This window comes from Pholcus phalangioides, unplaced genomic scaffold, assembly GCF_987345545.1.
Source record: "Pholcus phalangioides strain wild (caught in Gottingen) unplaced genomic scaffold, Ppha-v1.0 ptg000028l_1, whole genome shotgun sequence".
NCBI classification, from domain to species: domain Eukaryota; kingdom Metazoa; phylum Arthropoda; class Arachnida; order Araneae; family Pholcidae; genus Pholcus; species Pholcus phalangioides.
Window position 1 is genome coordinate 7,042,559 of NW_028301618.1, and position 22,118 is coordinate 7,064,676.

General features: G+C 34.9%; 1 protein-coding gene across 2 annotated transcripts in view; it reads right to left on the reverse strand.

Annotated features, from left to right (window-relative positions):
- Positions 1–22,118, reverse strand: part of LOC149067862 (NPC intracellular cholesterol transporter 1-like) — a 61,119-nt gene that overhangs the window by 35,733 nt on the left and 3,268 nt on the right. Inside the window, exons 2-6 of one of the 2 annotated variants that reach the window (XM_089252100.1) lie at positions 8,079–8,238; positions 3,580–3,814; positions 3,234–3,479; positions 2,906–3,138; positions 301–438 (exon numbers count right to left, since the gene is read on the reverse strand). In XM_089252100.1, coding sequence (XP_089108226.1) covers positions 301–438; positions 2,906–3,138; positions 3,234–3,479; positions 3,580–3,814; positions 8,079–8,238 — 1,012 coding nt within the window. The remainder of the gene's footprint in view (positions 1–300; positions 439–2,905; positions 3,139–3,233; positions 3,480–3,579; positions 3,815–8,078; positions 8,239–22,118) is intronic. The other variant, XM_089252101.1, reaches the window with a different exon arrangement.

Below are 22,118 nucleotides of genomic sequence, written 5' to 3' on the forward strand. Positions count from 1 at the left end.
TGGCAAAGCATATATGGGAGAGAAAACCACTAAGAGTCTACTTCACATGAAAACGCCTCTAAAAAACAAACATCACATGCCTTTTTATGTTAGTCGTTTCAGGAAGGACAGGGTTTCAGTGCCAATCGGTAATGATTTCGTAAAATGCTATAAATCAACCAGACTATAAACATTTACGAAACACTACAGAATTGCACCGAAAGGAGAAACAAAAAAGGTTTATGGAAAAAAAGGAGAAGGGAATGGGAAAAAAGAGCTGCAGCAGCAAAATTGGCGTTTTTTTTTTCGGTTTTGACGTACTTTGCCTTTTCGACCGCAATGGTTCCACCTCCTCAAGGGAACCGAGGTCGACTCCTGACGCTGAGGGAGAACACGACTTCAACTGAATCAGGGGCCGATGAGATGATCCTTTTCTTTCCATCTTAACTTCTGTAACACCTGATACACAACATATGTACATTTGTTTTGTTTTTTCTATGTTTTGTAAATTTTAAAATATATAGACATAAATATAAAACATAACATTAAACCTGTTTCACATACAAAGTATGGTCTAAAATTAACATCAACACATATCAAATAAAGGAAATTAAATGTCTCGAACCAAACCATTCAGGAACAAACATAAAATACACGTACAACAAAGTTTCTTTGCATAAAAGTTTTTTGTAAATAAATTTTTGCAGAAAAGTTCGTATTTTTTGCAAATTCTCTAATTTTATGACTATTTGATGGTAATAAAGTGACTCAAGTAATTTCTGATACACTGTAACTTGGCAGATGTAAAGAAGTTAGAAGAGTAGCAAATTGTTCTTTGACATGGTCAGTCCAAGGAAATCAATTGCAAAGACGTCAGGTCTTAGGAACTGACCCTTCATAATAATGTCAAGTGATCAGTCCCAGGAAACACGATAAAGAGGCCCAAAATGGCAGTTTGATGTTTGACAATGTACCAAGATGTGATCAGTTCTAAGTAAACCACTGCAATGGGATGCAACCAGGGTTGGTAAAAAAACCAAAACTTTTTGGTTTAAATAGCATTTACACATTAAAAACAACACATTTCTGAAAAATCATTTAAACTTATAATTAAAATAAAATGTTTATTAATGTAATTAATACACTATTACCCATATTAATTCATCTATAAATATTTCTTATATTTTAACAAAAACCAACTTTTACAATTAAATTATTTTGTAGCTGAACACTAGAAATCATTTCATAATTTTAAAATATTAAAAATTTTCAAATATTATAACCATATAATAGATTTTTTCTCTAATTACTTTCAATTCGCTCAATTAGGAAGCAATTTTGTAAAAAACTGATAAAACTAGGTAAATATAATGTGTTTAATGAAGCATGATCGATGCAGATTAATTAGCAATGATTTGTAATATACAGGGTGATAACTAAAGTTCTGGTTTCAAAACACAGGTAAAATAAGAACCACTGGTTGGAAAGACCTGAAAATTTGCATAAACATTTTTAAAGCAATGGAATTTTACACAACGAAGGGGAAAAAATACTTAAAAATGTGAGATTATGCTATACTCGTCCAACACGCGGAAAATTGCTTGCAGAATGGAAACGATAGACGAATATAGATCATCAGAATGCAGCCAAAGGTTAGAAAAATGTAAGAATGAGAAATTTTTGTACTGCATACAACAAAAGCCGTTTACATGTGCAATATTGCGGCAGCATTTGGAGTTCTAGCACCTGCTTGACGACTTTTCTCCTTCGCAACGAAAGAAATGGACAGCAGTCATTGGTGAAAATTTTTGAAGCAGGTTTTAAACCAGCATTTTCTATTTCCCATGTAAACAGGGATTTAAAGTAACCAAGATACTTTTTATGAAAAAAATATACACATTCAAGGTAATCTAAATGGAGGTAAGGTAATCAAGGTAATCTAGATATACCATCAGAATATTCCCCAAGAATAGAAAATGCAGTATGAATGAAAAATTTTGGCTAATTAATGAACCAATATGATATTTTTCAAGGGAAAAAATATTTAGGCCACTTTTATGTGATTTTGAGAAAAAAAATCCCAGACTGGTTAAAACTAAGGTTTAAACCAAACAACCCTGGTCACAACAACAGATTGTCTATGACAATATGCCAAGTATGTGGTCAGTCTAAGGAAACCAACTGCAAGGTTGGCAACCAAAGCAAATTGACCCTTGAGAACATACCAAGATATGATCAGACCTTGGAAACCCAAGGGGTTAGAATAGTAGAAAACTGACTTGCGAACATGCCAATATACGTGGCAAGTCCAAATAAACCCACTGCAAGGGGGTCAGAAACGAACTTGTATTTTGACAATACAAAAAGATAAGGTCAACAACACAAACAGCAATGATATAAATAAAAACCTCAGAAAGCAGTAGCCTTTCTATAATCCTGCCACGAGTCAGTGCAAGATAGGGTCAGTCCCAGAAAGGTCTCTCTTCTTGCAGAGCTGGATAAGGAAGAGGTGTTCATGATCAAGGAAACCCCCTATCCCACTGATTGCAAAATCATCGGGAAAATGATTCAGCAGTCTACTACACTTGTCTATTTACAATGGGAGCAGTTTAAGGATTGATGGTTCAATGTTGTCTAACATAAATGTCTGCTGAAGATGACAAACATTGTATTCTCACTTTTTAATGAAAACTCAGCAACCTTGAAGAATACTGATCACGTTTTCTTTCCATGCCTGAAATGATAGCTGAAGACTAGACCCACCACACAGATTGAAGCAACTCCAGAACCCAATAGCAACACACTCGTGCAAGAAGATAAAAGGTACAAGATAACTAAAATATACTATGCTAATTCTTGTTTAAAAAAATGTTATTACAGTTACACATCAGTTATTTGAACCAAGAGAAACAACTTAGTAACTTACATTGCAAGGTTTTCCTTGAGTGGTTCTTATGCAAGAAGAAACCAGTAACAATGAGAAAAGTCAGAGAGCAGAAGACTATGACACAAACCACAGAGACTCCATCGTGGTTCATCAACACCCACGAGTCCTCCATGATAGGAAGCGGTGGAGGTGATGCTGTTGTCAACTGGCATGAGGCTTCACAATCTAAACAAGAGCATTTCTCGGAACCCGGGAATGGTCTTTCAGAACACCTGATTAATAAAAACGAATAGTGATAATCAAGATAATATTTTCAACCAAAGTTAAAAACTGCTTAATGTACAGAAGATAAAATTCTCCTACTCACAAAGTCGTTGGTTCATTCATAGGATGAAAAACTTTCCCTTCATTTGTAATCTCTGGTTCTGAATGCAACTCGTAAACAATTTGAAAAGGAGCAAAGCCGCCATCATCTGGTGTTGAACCCATGAAGTTCAACCATCTCTCTGGTGAGCATTCTCTACCCCACGAACCACACATCATATCGAGAACAGTCGAACCTGGCGTAAGTCCTTGAACATCTTTGCATGATTCAAACATACTGTTTGCATAACTATTAACAAGAACAGAGAGAGAGAGAGGGAAAAAAATTAATTCAAGTAAAATTTCTTGTAAAAATAAATCAAAGACAACCACAGAAACTCAATACCCACTTAGCAGACATGTAGTAAGCGACGCTCGCAACAATGGGATCACCCTCATCGCTCTCATCTGTGGCCGTAACTTGAAGGAAATCGCTCTGCCTCGGTGAACACGTGAACTGACAGAAGTTCTTACGGAAGTTTGCTATGCAAGAAGGACACCTCCCGAGACCCAACGTCTCTGTGATCTGCATGTTATTCTTCAGGGCTTTTATCTGATCTGAACTGCAACAAAACAGGTTCTGACCTGAAACACAAAAGGTCGATTTAAAAAAAAACCCTGTTAACATGTACTTGTGTGTGGGAAAAGAAATCACATTACTCCTTGTTTGAGTCCAGTCAGGAGTCTGTGCAGATGTTTTTTTACACAGAGCCCCGCTTTTGTGAAAATGCTTATCAGGAATCAGATCTGTATCAATGCCAATTATGACAACATAAGGATAAAAGGTAATTTTGGTACTATTGACATTTCCCCCCCCCCCCTTGGAAAACACACATGGTTTTTCTCCAAATATTTTCAGAGAAATATACAGATGGGGAGACCCACTTCTTCTCAGCATCGGATGATAGCATTTTCTACCAGTGATGGCGCCAAATTAGTGAAAAATTTATTTCTTTGACTTGAAAATTTATTACGATGACTGATGTAGTGTTTCTCCTTGAACGAAAACTATGTATTTTCACTGGTCTTTTACAATTACTCATTACCAAGTTTAGTAGTATACAGTAAAACCTCGCTACAACGATACTTGATATAACGATTAATTCTTTTTACAACTATATTTTTCCAAGTCTTGTTTTAAAATGCACATATTTTAACTGTTGCCTTCGAATATAACAATCCCTCACGATAACTACAATATTTTTTTTCTTGCTCTGCAGAGTATCGCTATATCGAGATTTCACTGTATATTACTCTATATAATTATATTGTATATATAAAAATGAATAAAGCAAAAAATAATAATCACTGAGAGAAGTCCATGAAACTATTTTGAGTCAATGGGAAAAATAATAAGTTTTTAGAGAGATAGATGGCTTTTTCTCAGCCCAAGATATCAAGGAAACATTTATTTTCTGGATATTATGCTGAGGTAACTCTGAAATAAAAGTCATCTCGTCTCCGCCGGGACTCGAACCCAGACCCTCTTGCATACCGCTGAGGAAAAACCATCTATCTCTCTAAACCGTCCCCCCTGGGCCCAATTCCTGAAGTTAAGAGAGACTACTAATGTCTCTACTTCAGTGCCTCACACCATAGTGCATGAAATAAGGAAGGCAGGGCCGTGTCTCACGTGGTGTAGATGGTAGCATGCTTGCCCGGTATGCAAGAGGGCCTGGGTTCGACTCCCGGTGGAGACAAGATGACTTTTTTTTTTCCCCGAGTTCACCTCAGCATAATGTCCAGAAAATAAATGTTTCCTTAATAAGTTCTTATTCCGATGTGAATTCAGCAGTTCCTTATGAACTGAAGTATGGCTTAAAGAACCTCGATAAACGAATTGTCATGCTGGAATATTCAAATATGCTTACAAAATTTCAGAGCTCTCTGGTAGTATAATTTCAATTCCTTTCTAGTTCATTAAATTCTCTGCCATATGGCACTTTTTAATTTCTTCCAGATAGCATCTAATTTTTTTTTAAATCATTGTTTGTAGCAAAACGTCAAAATCTGACTGTCCCAGCTTCAAAAAAAGTGTTAAACAAAGATAGTCGGTGCAAATCTCTCCGGAATTTTTTTTCCCAAAAAACTTGGAATCACGTTTTATTTTATGTGTGCCATACTTTTATATAAATGAACAAAATGGACAATAAAATTGAAAAAAACTTTTTTTTTGTTTGTGTCCTGAAATTTTTTAAATTTTAAAATGTCCACTCTGTTATGGTCATTAGGGAAATATTTTTTTTATATTCCAGATCGAAACGAATAATACTTTTGTGCTCATTGAAAGGTTTACTTTTAATGCTCGATCAAAAATTTTGGATTTGACTTCTGCAAAACAGCTTAGTATTCACGTTTTGTTTCTCTGTTGAATATCCACTCTGTTATATCATTATCATTAAATAAATTTTTTTTTTTCATCTATATCAGCATCAAGTAATAGTACATGGAGATATGTTTCAAAATATAAAAAAAAGTTTCCAATCATTTAAATTTATGATGAAAAAAAATAACCTAGGTTAATTTGTCCACTCTGTTACATCTTCCAAAAACTCAAGCAACGCAACAGAATAAAAACTACGATTTAAAGTGAAGTTTTCATAGTTAAGAGGTTTTGAAGTTTCTGAACCCTTTAAAACATTCTCCATCAATTCATTTTGTCAGTTAAATACAAAAGTAAAGTAGTACAGATCGTTGAAATTACGACCATGCACAGATCCAGGGAGATGTGTTGCAAGAGGTATTAGTAAAGATCGTTATGACATTATGTCCTGTATTTTATGGGACAGAACCATTATTTTTGTTTTCAGTCCCAATTTCTCCCTTCCCCATCCAATCTGAATCATTAATTTGAGAGGCATAAATGTGAGTTGTTTTGTGCCAACAAACTACCATTTAATTTTTAAAAATTTTGAAGTTAAAAAGAAAAATCCCGATGTGATATAATATACAAATCTGATGATCTACTTTGAGCAGATTTTAAACATTTTACCAGACCAAAATTCAAACTACGAGGGATGGGGTGAGTGTTTTTTGAATGTCCTCACAGGGTGGATATTTTTCAAAAGGTTATAAGAGGAGTCTCTGGGTCATCTATCACATTTTGTACATAATTTTTGAGAAAATGAAAGCCTATTTGCATAACCTATTTAGAATGTTTGAGATATCTTTCTCTCAGTCACACATTTCCGTCCACTCTGTTACGGGAAGCATTTTTGCAATTCACTGGCAAAAAACATTTTAGGAACACTTCAAACTAAGATGTTATATTATAAATTATACAAATACAACACCACAACAGGCAAAATGCCCAGCGAGGTGGCCGAGAAAAAGATGCCCATAACAAATATGGATGTCATATTTCAAATCCATTGTCTGTCAGAAATGAAATGTTTTGATTTTGAGTAGCTAAATATATGTAAAAAATAAACTTTTCTATATGCTATTTTGAAAAATCATAAGAAACCATCAAAAACAGAAAAAAAAATTCAAAATTTTTTTTAAACCACCTTTTTTCAGTATATGTGTAAGAAATAAGGCAATTTTCATTATTTCAAAAAGGGATAAAAACAGCAGAAATAATTTTTTTATAGCGATATTTGTTTTTGTAACAGATTAGACAAAATCCATAATTTTATCAGTCGTAAAACCCAAAAAATAAATTACAAAATAAAAGTGAAAAACATTTATAAAATATTCAAGTCATTGGTTATAATTTTAGATCAATTCTAATTTGAAAATTCTACTTTGAAATTCATTTCAGAAAAGTGGAATGTACACTTTTTTTTTTTGGGAATGACCCATACATTTAATTATAAAAATAATTCTTGTGCTCTCTCCGTTTTTTTCACCTTCCACATTAAAGAAAGGAAAATATCTAGCCTACAGCCTTGCTAACACCCGGCATTTTTAATATTAAATGTGAAAAAACAAATCTTCTGCACTTGCATTAAAAATGAATTTGTGTTGCCACTGTCGCTGAACAAAAAATTTAGTAAATGTGTAGTAGTTATATATCCCAAGCATAATGTTGATTGGTTGCAGGGTTGAAGCTACGGTCGTATTTTTCGCAAAGTGCGAAAATAAAATCTTAAAACGTGAAAGAAGATTTCTAAGAAAGTACCACTTTTGTAAAAATGCATACAGATGTACGAAACGAGTAGATATACATCCATTAAGCATTAGCATTTTGCTAAAGTTTTTTCACCTCCATTTTTGCTAAATGAATTTTTTTTTTTTTATCTAGCTTAAATGCTGATTCGTCGGCAGTTGATCAGCCAAAAAGAAGTTTTTCCGTGAGTGGAAAACAATTTATTTCTTCCTCCTTCACGTCATGTGATCTCAAGCTCTTGAGCGGTTTTTAAAAATTTTCCTGATCCGCATTATAATTGGAAATGAAACAGCATTAAGAACCAGAGATATTTTGGGATGACTGAAATAAAGCAGATCAAGTTTGACGAGATATCTTAAGGGGGTTACCCCGGTAAGGGTTAAGGAGTGAGCATAATAATTCCATAAAGTCATTTTTATGAACCTAATGCTTGGTGATACCAGTAAGGAATTGAGAGAAAGGATACAGCAATGAAAAACCTGGTTAATTTTTTCAAATACCTCTCAAACAAGCATGGAAGGTTTTACCATATCACAGTAAAAGCGACATCTGGCATATGATATCACAAGAGTATAATTCTATACTGTCGACTCTTAAGTGCAATTAAATCTGATGCTCATCCGTCATCAATATTTGACTCTAAAATCTAAAAAAGCACTTCCTTCATTTTAAATTATGGCACCAAAAACCTTCATAATGCAACTTTAAAAAAAAAGTTAACAAAATCTAAAAGTTTACCTCTAAAGTCTGGACATAAGTCTTCCAAGATACTAAGCGCCTCTTCATCTTCCAGCGGTTGCGCAGTTCCATTATATGAGCATGTTGCATCGCCAAAATCGTTCTCGCCGCAGAGCCCATACATTACACAGTGTGGCTGTTCTGTTGAGGAATGCGCCCTCTGTTAAACGGAAAGAAAAAAAAAAAATTCAGGAAAGCACTATTTATTATAATAATTTTCATTGTTAAATACAAAACAAAAAAAACACACACATACAGTTGTATGAAGATATAATTCTCTGCCCACCAAAGCAGAATGATTTTCACTGTTCGGCAATGAGCCCTTGACTGACTGGAAATGTAAAATTCCCCATAATAGCATTTTCTGTATTTTTCCTTAAAATTCTTCGACACTTTTCTGCAGCAGCGCTAATTGTTCTGCGATTCTTGATTTAGAACCAACCCAGCTTAGCACCAGAAATTTTCAGCGAACAAATTTTCCCCATATGTACATGTGATATGGGTTCAACTCAACTGCGCGATTCATACAACACTAAACTTATAATAGTGAAAGACTTCTGCAAAAATAAATGGTGGTGGCATTGAATCAGGATAATTAATGTTACTCGACACATCCGAGTACTATTGATAGACTAAAAAACATACCCCAAAAATATTTTGCAGTTTAAACCAGAGCTTTGCAAATCCCAGGCAGCTATTGCTGCAAGAAAATCTGTATTAGCACTGAAAATACAGTGTGTAACCAAATAGAAAAATCTTAATTTTTATACAGCCCCCTGTCCTAACTCCCAGTTAGAAAGTTGTTGCCCTGTATCTCCAGAGGAAAAAAAAATTCCAAGTTTCTAAGTACAATACTTGCTGAGATATATATATTTTAACTCAAAAATCAGAAGAAAAGTTGAGAAAAGAGCGTTGTCCATCAGTTTTGCTGTTCTTCCCTAACTTTTCTGATTTCTTAATTCAAATATCTCGGCACACATTGCACTCTTAGAAACACTGAATTTTTTCAGGAGAACAACTTTCTAATTGGAAGTTAAAATACAAGGGGACCGTACAAAAAATTTTTTTTTTATTTTGTGACACTATTTTCACTCTTCAAAATTCGTACAGGGTAATTTTTATTAGACGTTGAAAAGGCGAAATACTTGCTCTGATAGAAACTTTGATGCCTGGTTATGAAATGGCTGGAAGAATTTAAAAATTGAAGACAGTAAAACTTTAATAAATAGGCTTGAGAATTATGGACAAAGCCTAAAAAAAAACTTTTCTTTCTCCTACCATTAATCAGAAAAAAGACGATTATTGAATTGTTTGATGAATCAGTCAAACAGCATATATATCTCTACGCCTAGTAGGACGAGGATGCTTTCTTTAATGAAAAGCACAATCTCGATTTTACATATCACTGACCTATGCAATGACACAGCCATATCTAGGGAATGTAGGCATATAGAGACAGTTTTGGCATAATTTCTGTTTTCTGACACACGTCTCTTAACTTTTAGATAGTTTGTTTCAACAGGATAATGCTTTTGTACATGTTTTAAAGTCTAAAAAGGTATCGGTTTGAAGCAGATTCAGTGAAACCCCTCGAGTGGTGATTGGGAAGTCCATTTCTTAGTCCTATAGAGCACTTACATGGCATTTTGACTCATAACTTGGACTCGCAGGATGAAAAAAAAAAACATTAACACTATTGCTTTGATGAAAGAAGCTTGAATGAAAAGACGATTAAGCAACTAGTTATTGACATATATTGATATACATGACTAGTTATTGATACTCCGAAAGATAAAGATTTGAAAAAAAAAAAAAGTGTTTTGATTAAAACGAAATTTTTAAATTGTCCTTAAATACAGTAGAACTTTGGTCAGCGAGCTTAATTCGTTACACCAACGTGCTCATTATCCAAATCGCTCGTTATGCAAATCAAACTTCCTCATAGGAAATAATGTAAACTTGATAATTTGTCTCACAATTATTCTTTCACATGAAAATGACTAATAGAAACGTCATTCAATAATTCAACACAATATTTAATACAATATATATAAAATATTTAAAAAATAATAACACCATAAATAAATATACAATACGATAATGTTTACAAAGTAACTAACTCTAAACAACCAGAGAGAGGACTACCGTTTAGGAGGACTTATGCACTGCACTCACCGTCTGTAAACTTATTCTTTCTTGTGTGATTTTAAAATGGAATCCTATCTATGACATTTACCTTTGCCTTTATTTTTGGTTTTTTCGGAAATGGGAAATTGCACTATCATTGGGCAGATTTATTGTTCACACTGCTGCAGCTTTATTTGGGATGGTTCTCTTCTACGAAGATTTGCACAGATTCCCACATTCTACACATCTCTTAATCTCATTTGAAGTGAAGGGACTTCTCATTTCCTCACTTTGTCTTCCTCAGACGAGAACATAATAAGCTCTACGTGCATAAGCTCTTGCTATTGCGCACAATGGAGATCCATCATTTTGTCTGTGGATATGACCATGTTCCTCCACTAGTTCTTGCAAAGCCGCTTGTAAGTACTCTTAATGCAGCTTTGAGTTCTTGAATGTCGGGCTCATATACCTCCAGTCCCAGTCTTCCCCAAGGACACAATTCTTTTCGGAAATGGTGGCCCTTGTTCATGAGCTAGCTCCTAAAAGTCACGCGGTCAATAATACAATTAACCCAGTTTTTCTCCAAGCACACATGCGCATGGTTACAATGTTACATCTAGTTTCATATCACGTTCATAAAAGGTGTTCATTTTTTTGAGTTAGGCACACTGATTGAAACTGTAGGGTAGAATATTACCCACAATTTCATAGCACTTGTGTTGATGAAAGCAAAAACCATCAGCTCAGTTGTGATAACGTGAAAATAAACAATGTTCCACTGCACTTTTATCCAGGGGGGGGGGGGGGTTTCGATCTTACTCTAATTTTAACAATTTTTTTCTAAAAAAAACGTACAGCACTTAAAATTATTTTCATTGGAAAATATTTAGTTCCACTTTTAGTTGCCACTCTAAAATTTTTGTATATCTACAAGCACAAATTTTTAAGATATAGGCCCCTGAAGTAGAATATGTCAAAATCTACAACATGCATCACAGAACAATCTAAAAGAATTCCAAGGAAAATTTAAAAAAACACTATTATGGGAATTTTTATTGCAGAACATTTCCAGTCAGTTAAGGGTTCGTTGCAGAACAATGAAAAACATTCTGCTTTGGAGGACCCTAACCCTCATTCTCGCCATATTTTGGATATATCTGTCATTTATCTTTTGCTAATGTTCCTTTACGCAAAAGGTGATCTTTTTCTGCACTGCATCCGAGTACTCTTGATAATACAGCCGTGTGCTAGTCTGGCTCATGCAGTAATTTGCAGTTTTTTTAGGGTGGTTTTCTTTTGAGTATAGAAGAGAAAAACATGTCGCTGTATCTATGTGCACACAAAAGTTTCAATTATTTAAAAAAAATGGACTTTTTCAATTGAGAGAGAGACTTTTAATAATCCTGCAATCTCTGTTCTTCTACACAGCCTCATCTGATTAGAGCCTACTGTCCTATTTTACAGGGGTCTGTCCAGCCAAAATTTGGGTTGGTTTCCCAGACCCTTTACAAAATAAAAATTAATGAAACCATAAATTTGGCATTCCCTGAGTAGATGTACGAAAATTCCTTGCGATTAATTAACTAAATTATTTTGCTTCCCACAAAATTACTTGTTTTTCACAAAATGGCCCTTTTCACAAAAAAAAAATAAGGAAAATTTTAACAAAAACAGACCCCCTGTATTAGATATTGCTTGGTATATATCCCTTTAAGACCAAGCTTGATCGATCGCACGGGTGAAATACTTGACAAACATTCATGTGTTTTAAAAAATTTTCCAGTCTTAAAGGGATATAGAAACTTTTGGACCTTTGCGGAATAGTGCTATCTGATTGGTCCATTCGAATTTTCTTGTAATTCCCGCTCAAAATGAATTTAAGCCATGGTGTTGCGATCGGGGGTGTAGATAAATATACTAGTGAACGATAATAAATATACTAGAATAGATAAATATACTAGTGAACGATAATAAATCTACACCCCCGATCGCAACACCATGGCTTAAATTCATTTTGAGCGTGAATTACAAGAAAATTCGAATGGACCAATCGGATAGCACTATTCCGCAAAGGTCCAATCAGGACACTGCATTAGTATCTCACGCAGGCTCACAGCTTCATTCTGATCACAACGTTTGAAGTGAACAGACGTACTTCTTCCGCTGAGCAACCGAGCGTGAAGATTTGGTATTCAACCCAAATGGGAAACTCGGTCAGCGAAACTAGTGGTTAAATGTTTCCTCTGAAGACTGCACCCATTGGTGTTGAAATGCATTAGGACTTTTATTATTTTTTGTGTATTTGCCTTATTCGTTGGTGTCTTCTAAATATTCTTGGGCAAAGTGGATCAACTCTTCTATCTAATTATGTGACAATCAAAACAAAGCCGAAATTCACTTATACATTTAAAAAAAAAACAGCAGACAGGAAAAATTCTCCTCTGGAAATTTCAATGCTTGCCAATTGGAAGGTTAATGAATGGCACAGATTTTTCTACTCAATTGGTTATTAGGGGTTGCTCTCATTCTCTACCCATGTTCTGGCATTTAAATTAACTCCAGAGAGTTATAAAGAAGCATGTGTGGTTGGTGACCATATCTTAATGTATTCCTGGGTGGGATCAAGCAGCTACTTGTTGCTGTCTAGAGCAGTGTTTCTCAACTGGAAGGCCACAAGTGGTATGAAATTTCATTTTCCCCATCAATTTCCTGTTAGTCGTGAGTACAGCCGAGCCTTTCGCTTACAAAAAGAGTGAATTTACCGCACTGTGGGCTTCTAAAGGTTGAGAACCACTGGTCTAGAGTAATGTCACTAATGCTATGGTGTGTCAAAAAATAAAATAAGGAAACATTTAGGCCTAATCCACGAACCCCCCCCCCCATACAGTAATTTTATCGGACCCTTAACCCTAAAGCAATATAGCCATATAGCAAAAAATCCCCTTTCAAAATACCCCCATCTGTTTTAAAAAAGTAGACTTTCTTCAAATTTCCACAGGTGCAAAGTAAGCGGTATTGGGGGGAATGTTCCCTTGAGAAATACCTTTACAAAACAGGGTTGGCAAGTTTTTGCTGGTAAAGACCGCCCCAGCAAAAATAGTTTTTGCCACATTTTTGCAGTAGCAAAAATTCATAGAATTAAAAAATTAGATTTATCTGTTTCGAATTTTATAAATAATTACAAAGCCTTATTCAACGAATAAGGCAAATACCAGGAAATACTAAATAAAATTCCTATAATGCATTTTAACACACAATGGGTCTCGTCTTCAGAGGATAAGATTATCATGCTGACAGAGTTTTCCGCTTGGATTGAGTACCAAATCATCAATCTCGGTTGCTCAGCAGAACGAAAAAAACAATACGTCTATTCAAGTCAGACGTTTACAACACTGTGATAAATAATTGAAAAGTACAGCAATAGGCTTATTATTTGTGTTGTTTATATAAGTTTCCTGCAATTTAGAGCTAAAATTCTCTGGAATTATGAAATAGGATACATGAAATTGCCAGATACACCAGTATACAAAATATTTCCCAGCAATTCAAGGTTAGTTCAGCGACAAATTAATATTTAAAATCACAAGGGCATCACTATATTTGAATGCAGAGCCTCAACAACTCCAGAATTGTAGACGTTATCTTTGAGTTAAAAAATTGTCTCCCATCAACAAATGGTTCATTTTATCTCCCTCGTAATTATCTGCACGATTACACCTCCATTAACTGGCTGTCAGATCAGGGTAAAATGCAGTCAGGGATGTTGCAGTGTACGTCACATCTACAGGCAATAATCACAGACAGCCACAAATGACGTCAAGTCCTTGAGATTAACATAATTGTTCAAATCCAGACGCGTTAAAAATTACTTCCAATAAATTCCCACAAAGGAAAAAAATGTTTCACGTCTGCCGTTAGATTATTATGTGGAGTGGGAGAAAGCAGAAGCTATTGTGGGATTGAATTCTGTCACAAAAGACATATCTTACAAGTGAAAAAAAATTGTCACATGACCCACTTTAAAGGCTAAAGGTCATTGAAGAGAAATACATTTTCTCTCCCCCCCCCCCCCTTCTCTCAGAAACAAACCAAGATACGATTTCCCTAACTGAATAGCCAAATGAGTGGGAATTCACTGAACCATTGAGATTACATCAGTTTTCCCTCAGTCAGCACCATTGGTGAATATAGTGTCTTCTCTTTCCTGGCATTTCTGATCTCTATCAGTAAAATTTTTTCTTCTTGCGAGATTCCTTTTTCTAGAACGAAACACAACCTTGTCATCACGGAATCGAAAGCTATTGTCTGACAATAGACAATGGAAAATACCCCAGAGAGAGTGACAGCGAACAATTAAAATGGTTTCACCTTTTTAAAACTGTTTGAGAAATTTTTTCAGAAATTATTACGAATGTCAGAGGACTAATGATGGAGGAAGTTTCCCGCCACAGAACAGATAGCAGGGTTTGTGATTTTTTTGCCATAGGTGGAAAAACCGCTGTGAAAACCCTCCCGGCAAAAATAGGTTATTGGTAGTTTTTGCCACATGGCAAAAATTTACCCCCCCCCCCCATTTATGCATGCGGGGCATTATTGTGCATTTGATTATTTTTCTAAATACGAATAAGACAGTCTTTAACACAAACTTTAATGTAGGAATTAATAAGTTTGAATTGGTGAGTCTTTGCCATTGCTGAAAAAACTGCAATAATAGGTTTTTTCCAATCAAAAATTAATTTTAGAAAAACTGTTTGAAACAAACTGGTTCAAGAATATTAATAACCCCTTGAACTGAAATGACGAGTCTAGCTCGCCATGAAATTGTTTGTCCGAGCAGTGCTGCCTGAAAATAAATTGCAGTTCATGGGGTTAATCTGTGTATGTACATATATACATACACAGGGTGTTACCTTGAAGTGGTGACAAACTCAGGGTGATATTGGGCATCAAGAGGAACAAAAATTGCTATAGAACACAGTATCACAATCCATGTTTAGTCGGTGAAAATTGCAAAAATACTTATGAAGGGCGAGAGATGTCGAGTGGGGCAAAAAGACCAAGTAGAAAAAACCTTTGACAGCACGATTACAACAAAGCCTGTGGTGTACAAAATAAAGTACGATAGCAAGCACAAAATCTCCTGTAATCATTTCTGTTCGTCTACTCACATTTGACTGTGATGCACAGGTGTATTGTAATCATGCCTGTCAAGTAAATGGTTTTTGTACTTATTATCGTACACCACAGGCTGTGCTCTACATATAATCATGTCAAATAAATTTTCTTTCTACTTATTTTATTGGCCTTTTTGTCCCACTTGACATCACACCCTTCATAAGTATTTTTGCACTTTTCACTGACTAAACGTGGTTTACGATACCATGCTCTGTTCTATGACAATTTTTGTCCCTCTTGATGCCTAATATCACACCTGAGTTTATCACCACTTCAAGGCAACACCCTGTTTATGGGTCATTCCCAAAGAAAAAGGTGTATAAACCGTTTTAGAGAATTTTTTTTACAAAATGTTAGCATTCCGGTAGTAATTCTATTTTTTCCCCCCGGTTCTTCATTTAATTCTCTGTCATATGGTATTTCTCAATTTGTTTCAGATGGATGAAAAAAAATCTCAATTATAATTACGATTTCTTTTTCATCTATATCATAGCTACCCAAACTTATTGTCCCATCTCACCCCCCCCCCCTTCACAATTTTTCTTTCTCATCACCCCTGACTCGTGATCTCATAGGATCCTATATTTAACCCATAGCTTCCATCACCCCCTAGACCACTATCACTCACCGGGGGGGGGGGGGGGGATGATGACATTGCCCACTTTGGGAAACACTGATCTATATCAACATCAAGTGATAGTACATGGAGATCAAAACCCTAAATGAATGCTTTTGGATAATGTTTTAAACACAATAGGTATACAACATGATGAAAAACCGACTTCTTTTTTTTTTTACACATTACGTTTTATTTTTAAATATTAATTTATTGCAATTAAAACATAATAATTTGCTATTTTGAATTCAACCCCCCAGTGTCAAAGGTGGAGTTGACTGATCCTTTGTAGATCATATATGTATATATGAATTGACATCATCGTGCCCTCCCAGCAATAATGACCGTGCCTCCAAAGACTTCCAAGTCTATCTCCACCTATGTACTGATTACCTGTGTTCAATTTACTTAGCAAAATAGAGAAATTTATTCAAAATATGTGTGATTGGGGATCAGAGTTAGGCTTTTGGCTTCAGAAATTAGCTCGGTACTAAAACAGTCTAAAACTTACTGCCAATGTTGTCAGTTTTTGTTAACCTGATCAGAGTTTGTCATTTTGCCGGGACTAGAGATTTAAAATTCGCGAGAATAATCTTTCGGAGAATATTCTCCGCTAGGACTACTATCATAACTAACTTCAGAATATTCTTATAAGTTCTTGATGAGAATATTTTCCTGTTATTTGTAATATATTTACATATAATATCCTAGAGAATATTCTCTGGAAGGTCTACTTTCATAAATTACTGGGGAATATACTTATATAAAATAATAATAAGAATTATTCTGAAGTGATTAATAATAGTCCTTTCCAGAGAGTTATCAAGAATATATGTAATAACATATATTATAATAAATAATCTCGATAAATAACTTGAGAATAATAATTATTTTTCATAAGAATATTCTCTAGTAATTTATAATAATAGTCCTTTGAGAGAATATTCTCTGTCCCTGTCTCTCTTCCCGTTAAGATGGGAATATTGAAGTTTGTAGACCACAATATTAAAGTTTGAAAGCAAGAAAATTAAACTGACAGGGCTGATTTGCACAACTTTTTAAGAAATGCATACGATACAGAATTTAAGTGTATGTGCATTGAAGAAAACAGTTCTGTATCTTCTTAGAATGAAGGTGATTGTATAAGAATAGCTCCCTTTGTCAATCTATTTTGACTTTTGCGCTTTGCTATGAACCTGAAAATTTATCTAATTTTAAAATCATTTTTTAAGGTTTCAATATAAAAAGGTATCTAAAATCTTTATAACCAAACTTTTAAAACCTCTCACCATGACCTGAATATTCTGAGAATATTCTCGAACTAAAAGTTGTCATTGGGGGTGATTACACCAAAAATTGTTTAGTTGTAAATGTTTCAGGCAATGAAAATTGATTTATATTTCTCAATATAAACAAAATTAGTAAAAAAGTTAAATTATTTAAAAGAAAAATTAATATTCTCGATTATTCTCCAATTTTTACATCCAGGAGAATATTTTCAGAATATTCCAATTTTTGAGTGTATGTAGAGATGAAAACTTTGCTGGGATTAGAGCTGTGAGGTGAAAATATTCTCCTGGATGTAAAAATTTAAGAATAAATCGAGAATATTCATCTTTCTTTTGAATAATGAATTTTTTATTTTTACTAATTTTGTTTATAAAGTTGGCCCCCTGTATTTGCAGGAGTTATGTTACTGGGGTAGCAGCGAATACGGGAAATCCGTGAATAACCGAAACCATTGGTTTTTTTGTATATCTCATTCACGGAACATCATGAGAAAGAGCAAGGTGATGCAGAGGTAGAAGGGAATATAAAAGAGGGTGTAGTGATTGTTAGAGATGTTTTCTGAAAAAAAAAAAAAAAAAAATTGATTTCTAGTTTGCTGTGTCTTCATATCTAGTATGGTGGAGTATGTTTTTTTTAACAAGGCTTCTTCTACTAATTTTTCGACATGTGAAGAACGTACAATAGAGGGATCTATGTCATGAAAATAATCTATTGCTGATTGGAACTTGAAGCCCTTCCAGTATGTTACTTGTCTTCTACTTCTTTATCTTGATCTCCTTCATCCGGTACTGCTTCAATTTAAGGAACAGTCAGCAGAATTAATTCCTCCTCAGTCAATCCCGTGTCAAAAGAACTTTGAGAAGAGAGTGAATACATGCCAAAGTGTACCTCCTGACTTCCGGAACGAAACACTGTTTAAACTAATCCTGGAAAAGTGTTTTCGTAGTCCAAGCCTTTTTACTGTTCATCAAAAATGCTAGGAGCATTGGCTTATCCTTCTCTTCAATACTCACGGATTCAGATTTGAAAATGACAGTGGGCTTTATCATGTACCCATACACATTTTGCACAAAACATGACAAGTCTATCTCTACTTGCCTTAAAACCACGAGCTCGTTTTTCTTCTCTTGCTTAACTTCTTTGCAGCATTTTCTTCCAAAGTAATGTAGTTTCGTCAGTGTTAAACACCTGCTGAGAGAAAGGTGCATAATCCTTCTCTTCAATAATTTTCTGCAAATTTTCTAGCTGCTCCCGGTCGGCAGTGGCTTGATCACCAGTGATTTTTATGTTGTGTAACTTGAATCATTTCTTAAACCTATGAAACCAACCTTTACTTGCATAAAATTCTGATGAAATAGGTGTTTCACCAGCCCTTTCCTTATAGAAGAGTAAAATTTGTCTTTTCTGTTATATTACTACAATCAATTGAGATACCTTTTTGTAGCAGTCTTGTACCCACCAAAAAAAGCATTTTCTGTACGAGAAACACATGGATCCTATAGGCCATGCAAAGTTTTCATTGCCACGGGTGTAGCTACAGCCTATAGCCACGGCTGAAAAAATTTCAGATTCCTTTTTCTTGATTCGCTGATTCGATAATGGCAGACCACAGCAGGTATTGACTTACTTTCACCAAGCATGGCCAATATAACCAATTTTTCTTGTCAAGTTTTCACTTTTTTTTTTGTCTTTTCAGTAGCACTAGAAGAATGAGCCATCCTAAACATGCACAACTCAAATTTTGTAAACAAAACATGTGAATGACAATTGCTAGTGTTGCCGAAAAAAAATCCACAATAAAGGAAAAGAAACAGTGAATACAAGGGGCAGACTATTATAAAATATAAATAATTTTTCATTGTCTGAAACATTTAAAACAAAGCAATTTTTGACCTAATTACTCCCCCCATCAACAACTTTTAGCTTGAGAATATTCTCTTGGTCATGATGCGAGGTTTTAAAAAAAGTTTTATTATGAAGATTTTAGAATCCTTGACATTAAAACCTAAAGATATTATTTTAAAATTAGATAAATTTTCAGAAATAAGTTCAAAACAAAAAATTAAACCGAAGTTTATTGATGAAGGAGGCTATTATATAAATCACCTTCATTCTAAAGATGTTTTCTTCAACGTACATACACTTAAATTCAGTGCCACTCCGATTTCTTTGCAAGTTGCGCAATTCAGCCATGTTGGTTTCATTTCCTTGCTTTTTGAACTTTAACATTATGGGCTACAAACTTCATTATTTCCCAGTCTTCTTGACGGGAAGAGAGATGGGGACATAGTAGTCCTTCGAGAGAATATTCTATTATAAATTACCAGAGAATATTCTTATAGAAAATAATAAGAATTATCCTCAAGCTACTTATGGAGATTATTTATTACAACACATGTTATTACAAATATTCTTGGGGAAGGGCTACTACTATAAATAACTGAAGAATATTCTCTGGAAGTATAAATAACTTGAGAATAATTATCATTTTCGATAAGAATATTTCCCAAGTAATTCATAAAAGTAATCCTTCCAGAGAATACTTTCAAGGATATTGTATATAACTATATTATGAATAACAGGAGAATATTCTCAAGAATTTTACGTCTCTAAAGCAGTTAAAGAAATTTTGGAAGGTCAAGAATCATGAATTGAAGCATATCAAATAATTCCGCAGTTTTTCCTTCAGCTTTCATGCTATGCTCTATTCAAATTGCATACTTTGCAAGGAAAAAAGACAGTCCAAAATAATTCTGTGGGGTGGGGGGGGGGGGGTAAATAATTGTTTTGCAATCGCATCAAGTATTTATTTTTTGTGTAACATAGTCACTTTAAACATTGCATGCAATTAAAGTACCCTATATACTCGTGAATAAGCAGAGTTTTTTGTGGAAAAATTCGTTCAAGTGTGGGGGGGGGGGGGGGGAAATCGACTTAGTCATTTTTGTAGCAGTGTTCGAGAAACCAACATTATTGGTATGGGATATGTTCAAACCCCACAGAACTGATATCAAAGCCTAGGCAAAGAAATCGAAAACATCATTGGCTTTGACACCAGGTGGAATAACACATCGATTGCACAGCCTTTAGATGTGAGCATCAACAAGCCTCTCAAAGACTATTTGAGGAATTTGTGGATCGAATGGATGAGTTCCAATGATAAACAAACTACAAAAAGTGATGCCTTAAACTTTGAAAATGATAATGGCGATGACAGCCCAGAGGAGGGTAAAAACGAAGATGCCGCACCCCCCATGATAATCCGATGGATTACGATGAGCTTGGAGACTCAGAAGAAACTGAAAGTTTTTAATCTATCATTTTCTATTGTAAATTTCTGCAAGCTATTCATTTTTCATAAAAATATAAAAATATTTTTTCTCTAAAATGCACGGATCTTTTCAGGTCGGCTTACACACAGATTTTCAATTTACTACGGTTTTATACATGAGTATATATTTCCCATGGGAATTTTTGTATTGAAAAGCAATATTTGAGATTTTTGACAAAGGAACCATTCAAGTATTACGACAGCAAATTTTTAGCCATGTTTGGCCGCCTCCTTCCTTGTCAGCAAAACTCTGACCACCCCCCCCCCCCCGCCAGCACTGCCCCTACCTCCTAACGAATGTAGGTGGGATCAGAACATATGCAGGAAGGGCCATAGGGGGCTCGTGCACCCCCTCCCCAGAAGAAAAAACAATTTTTTTATGTAAAAGCATTAAAATAAAATTTTGAAAGAAAATACCTTTATATGTTATTATAATTGATTTATGTCAATTTCAAAGCTATTTGAAGGGTAAGAACTCAAAATTCCTCTTTAAGAAATTCATTGCAATCCACCATTCAAGCCATTTTTTTTACGGTAAACCCTTGACCCGCGGACCAAATTTGCCCTCTTAAACCCAGTTTTGTAAAAATGAACTAAGCGGCACATTAAATGACCCGTGGCACAATTCCAGAGCATTTAAGTGGCACGGGGGAACATTTTCAGATCACACAGAGAGTGAGAGAGAAGTAGGCCCACGACACATTTAGAGATCCCTCGAGTGACATGCAACACAATTTTAAAGCACTTAAGCGGCCCCCAGTGCGGTTCTACATCACTCAAGTTACTCACGGAACATTCCTAGATTACGCAAGTGATCCGCGGCATGATTATGGATCACTTGAATGATGTGTTGCACATTTCCAGAGCACAGACTTGAAAAATCTGTAGTTTATCCCATCCCGTGATGACACATTCAGCATGAAAGGAAACATATCAAAACAAATAAAAGAAAAACCAGGGACTTTTTAGAAATTTCGATAGGGGACCATACATAAAAGGCCCATTTTTCAGGGACGCATTTTTGGCTGTCCCGATTTTCTAAAGCTATAATTAGCCACTTCGCTTGCTATTGGCATCATATTTGGCAATGCTTATCAATTTCTCGTACTTGAAATCCTGATTCCTCATATTTTCCCTCAGGAAACGGAGTCAGCCTAAAATTGTAAGGACTGGAAGAGTATTTTCTTTAGGGATTTTCCATTCAAATAAAATCTTAATCAAAGACAGCTTCATTTGAAATGGGTATATTTACTTTGAGATGCGAGTGAATGGACTTGAGACGCACCTGTAACGGTAATGTTTACCCTGTCAAAAATTTTCCAGACCCATTTATTTGACACAGAACGATTACTAGGACTACTATTTCAGTGTAAAACTCAATCGAACTAAGCAGTGTTGCTACCTAAATCTGACATTTCTCAATGAAAACCACAAATGACCTCAATCCATTTCAATCATTAATCCACTGGAAGCAGAACGAAACTTTAACATAAAGAAGGGA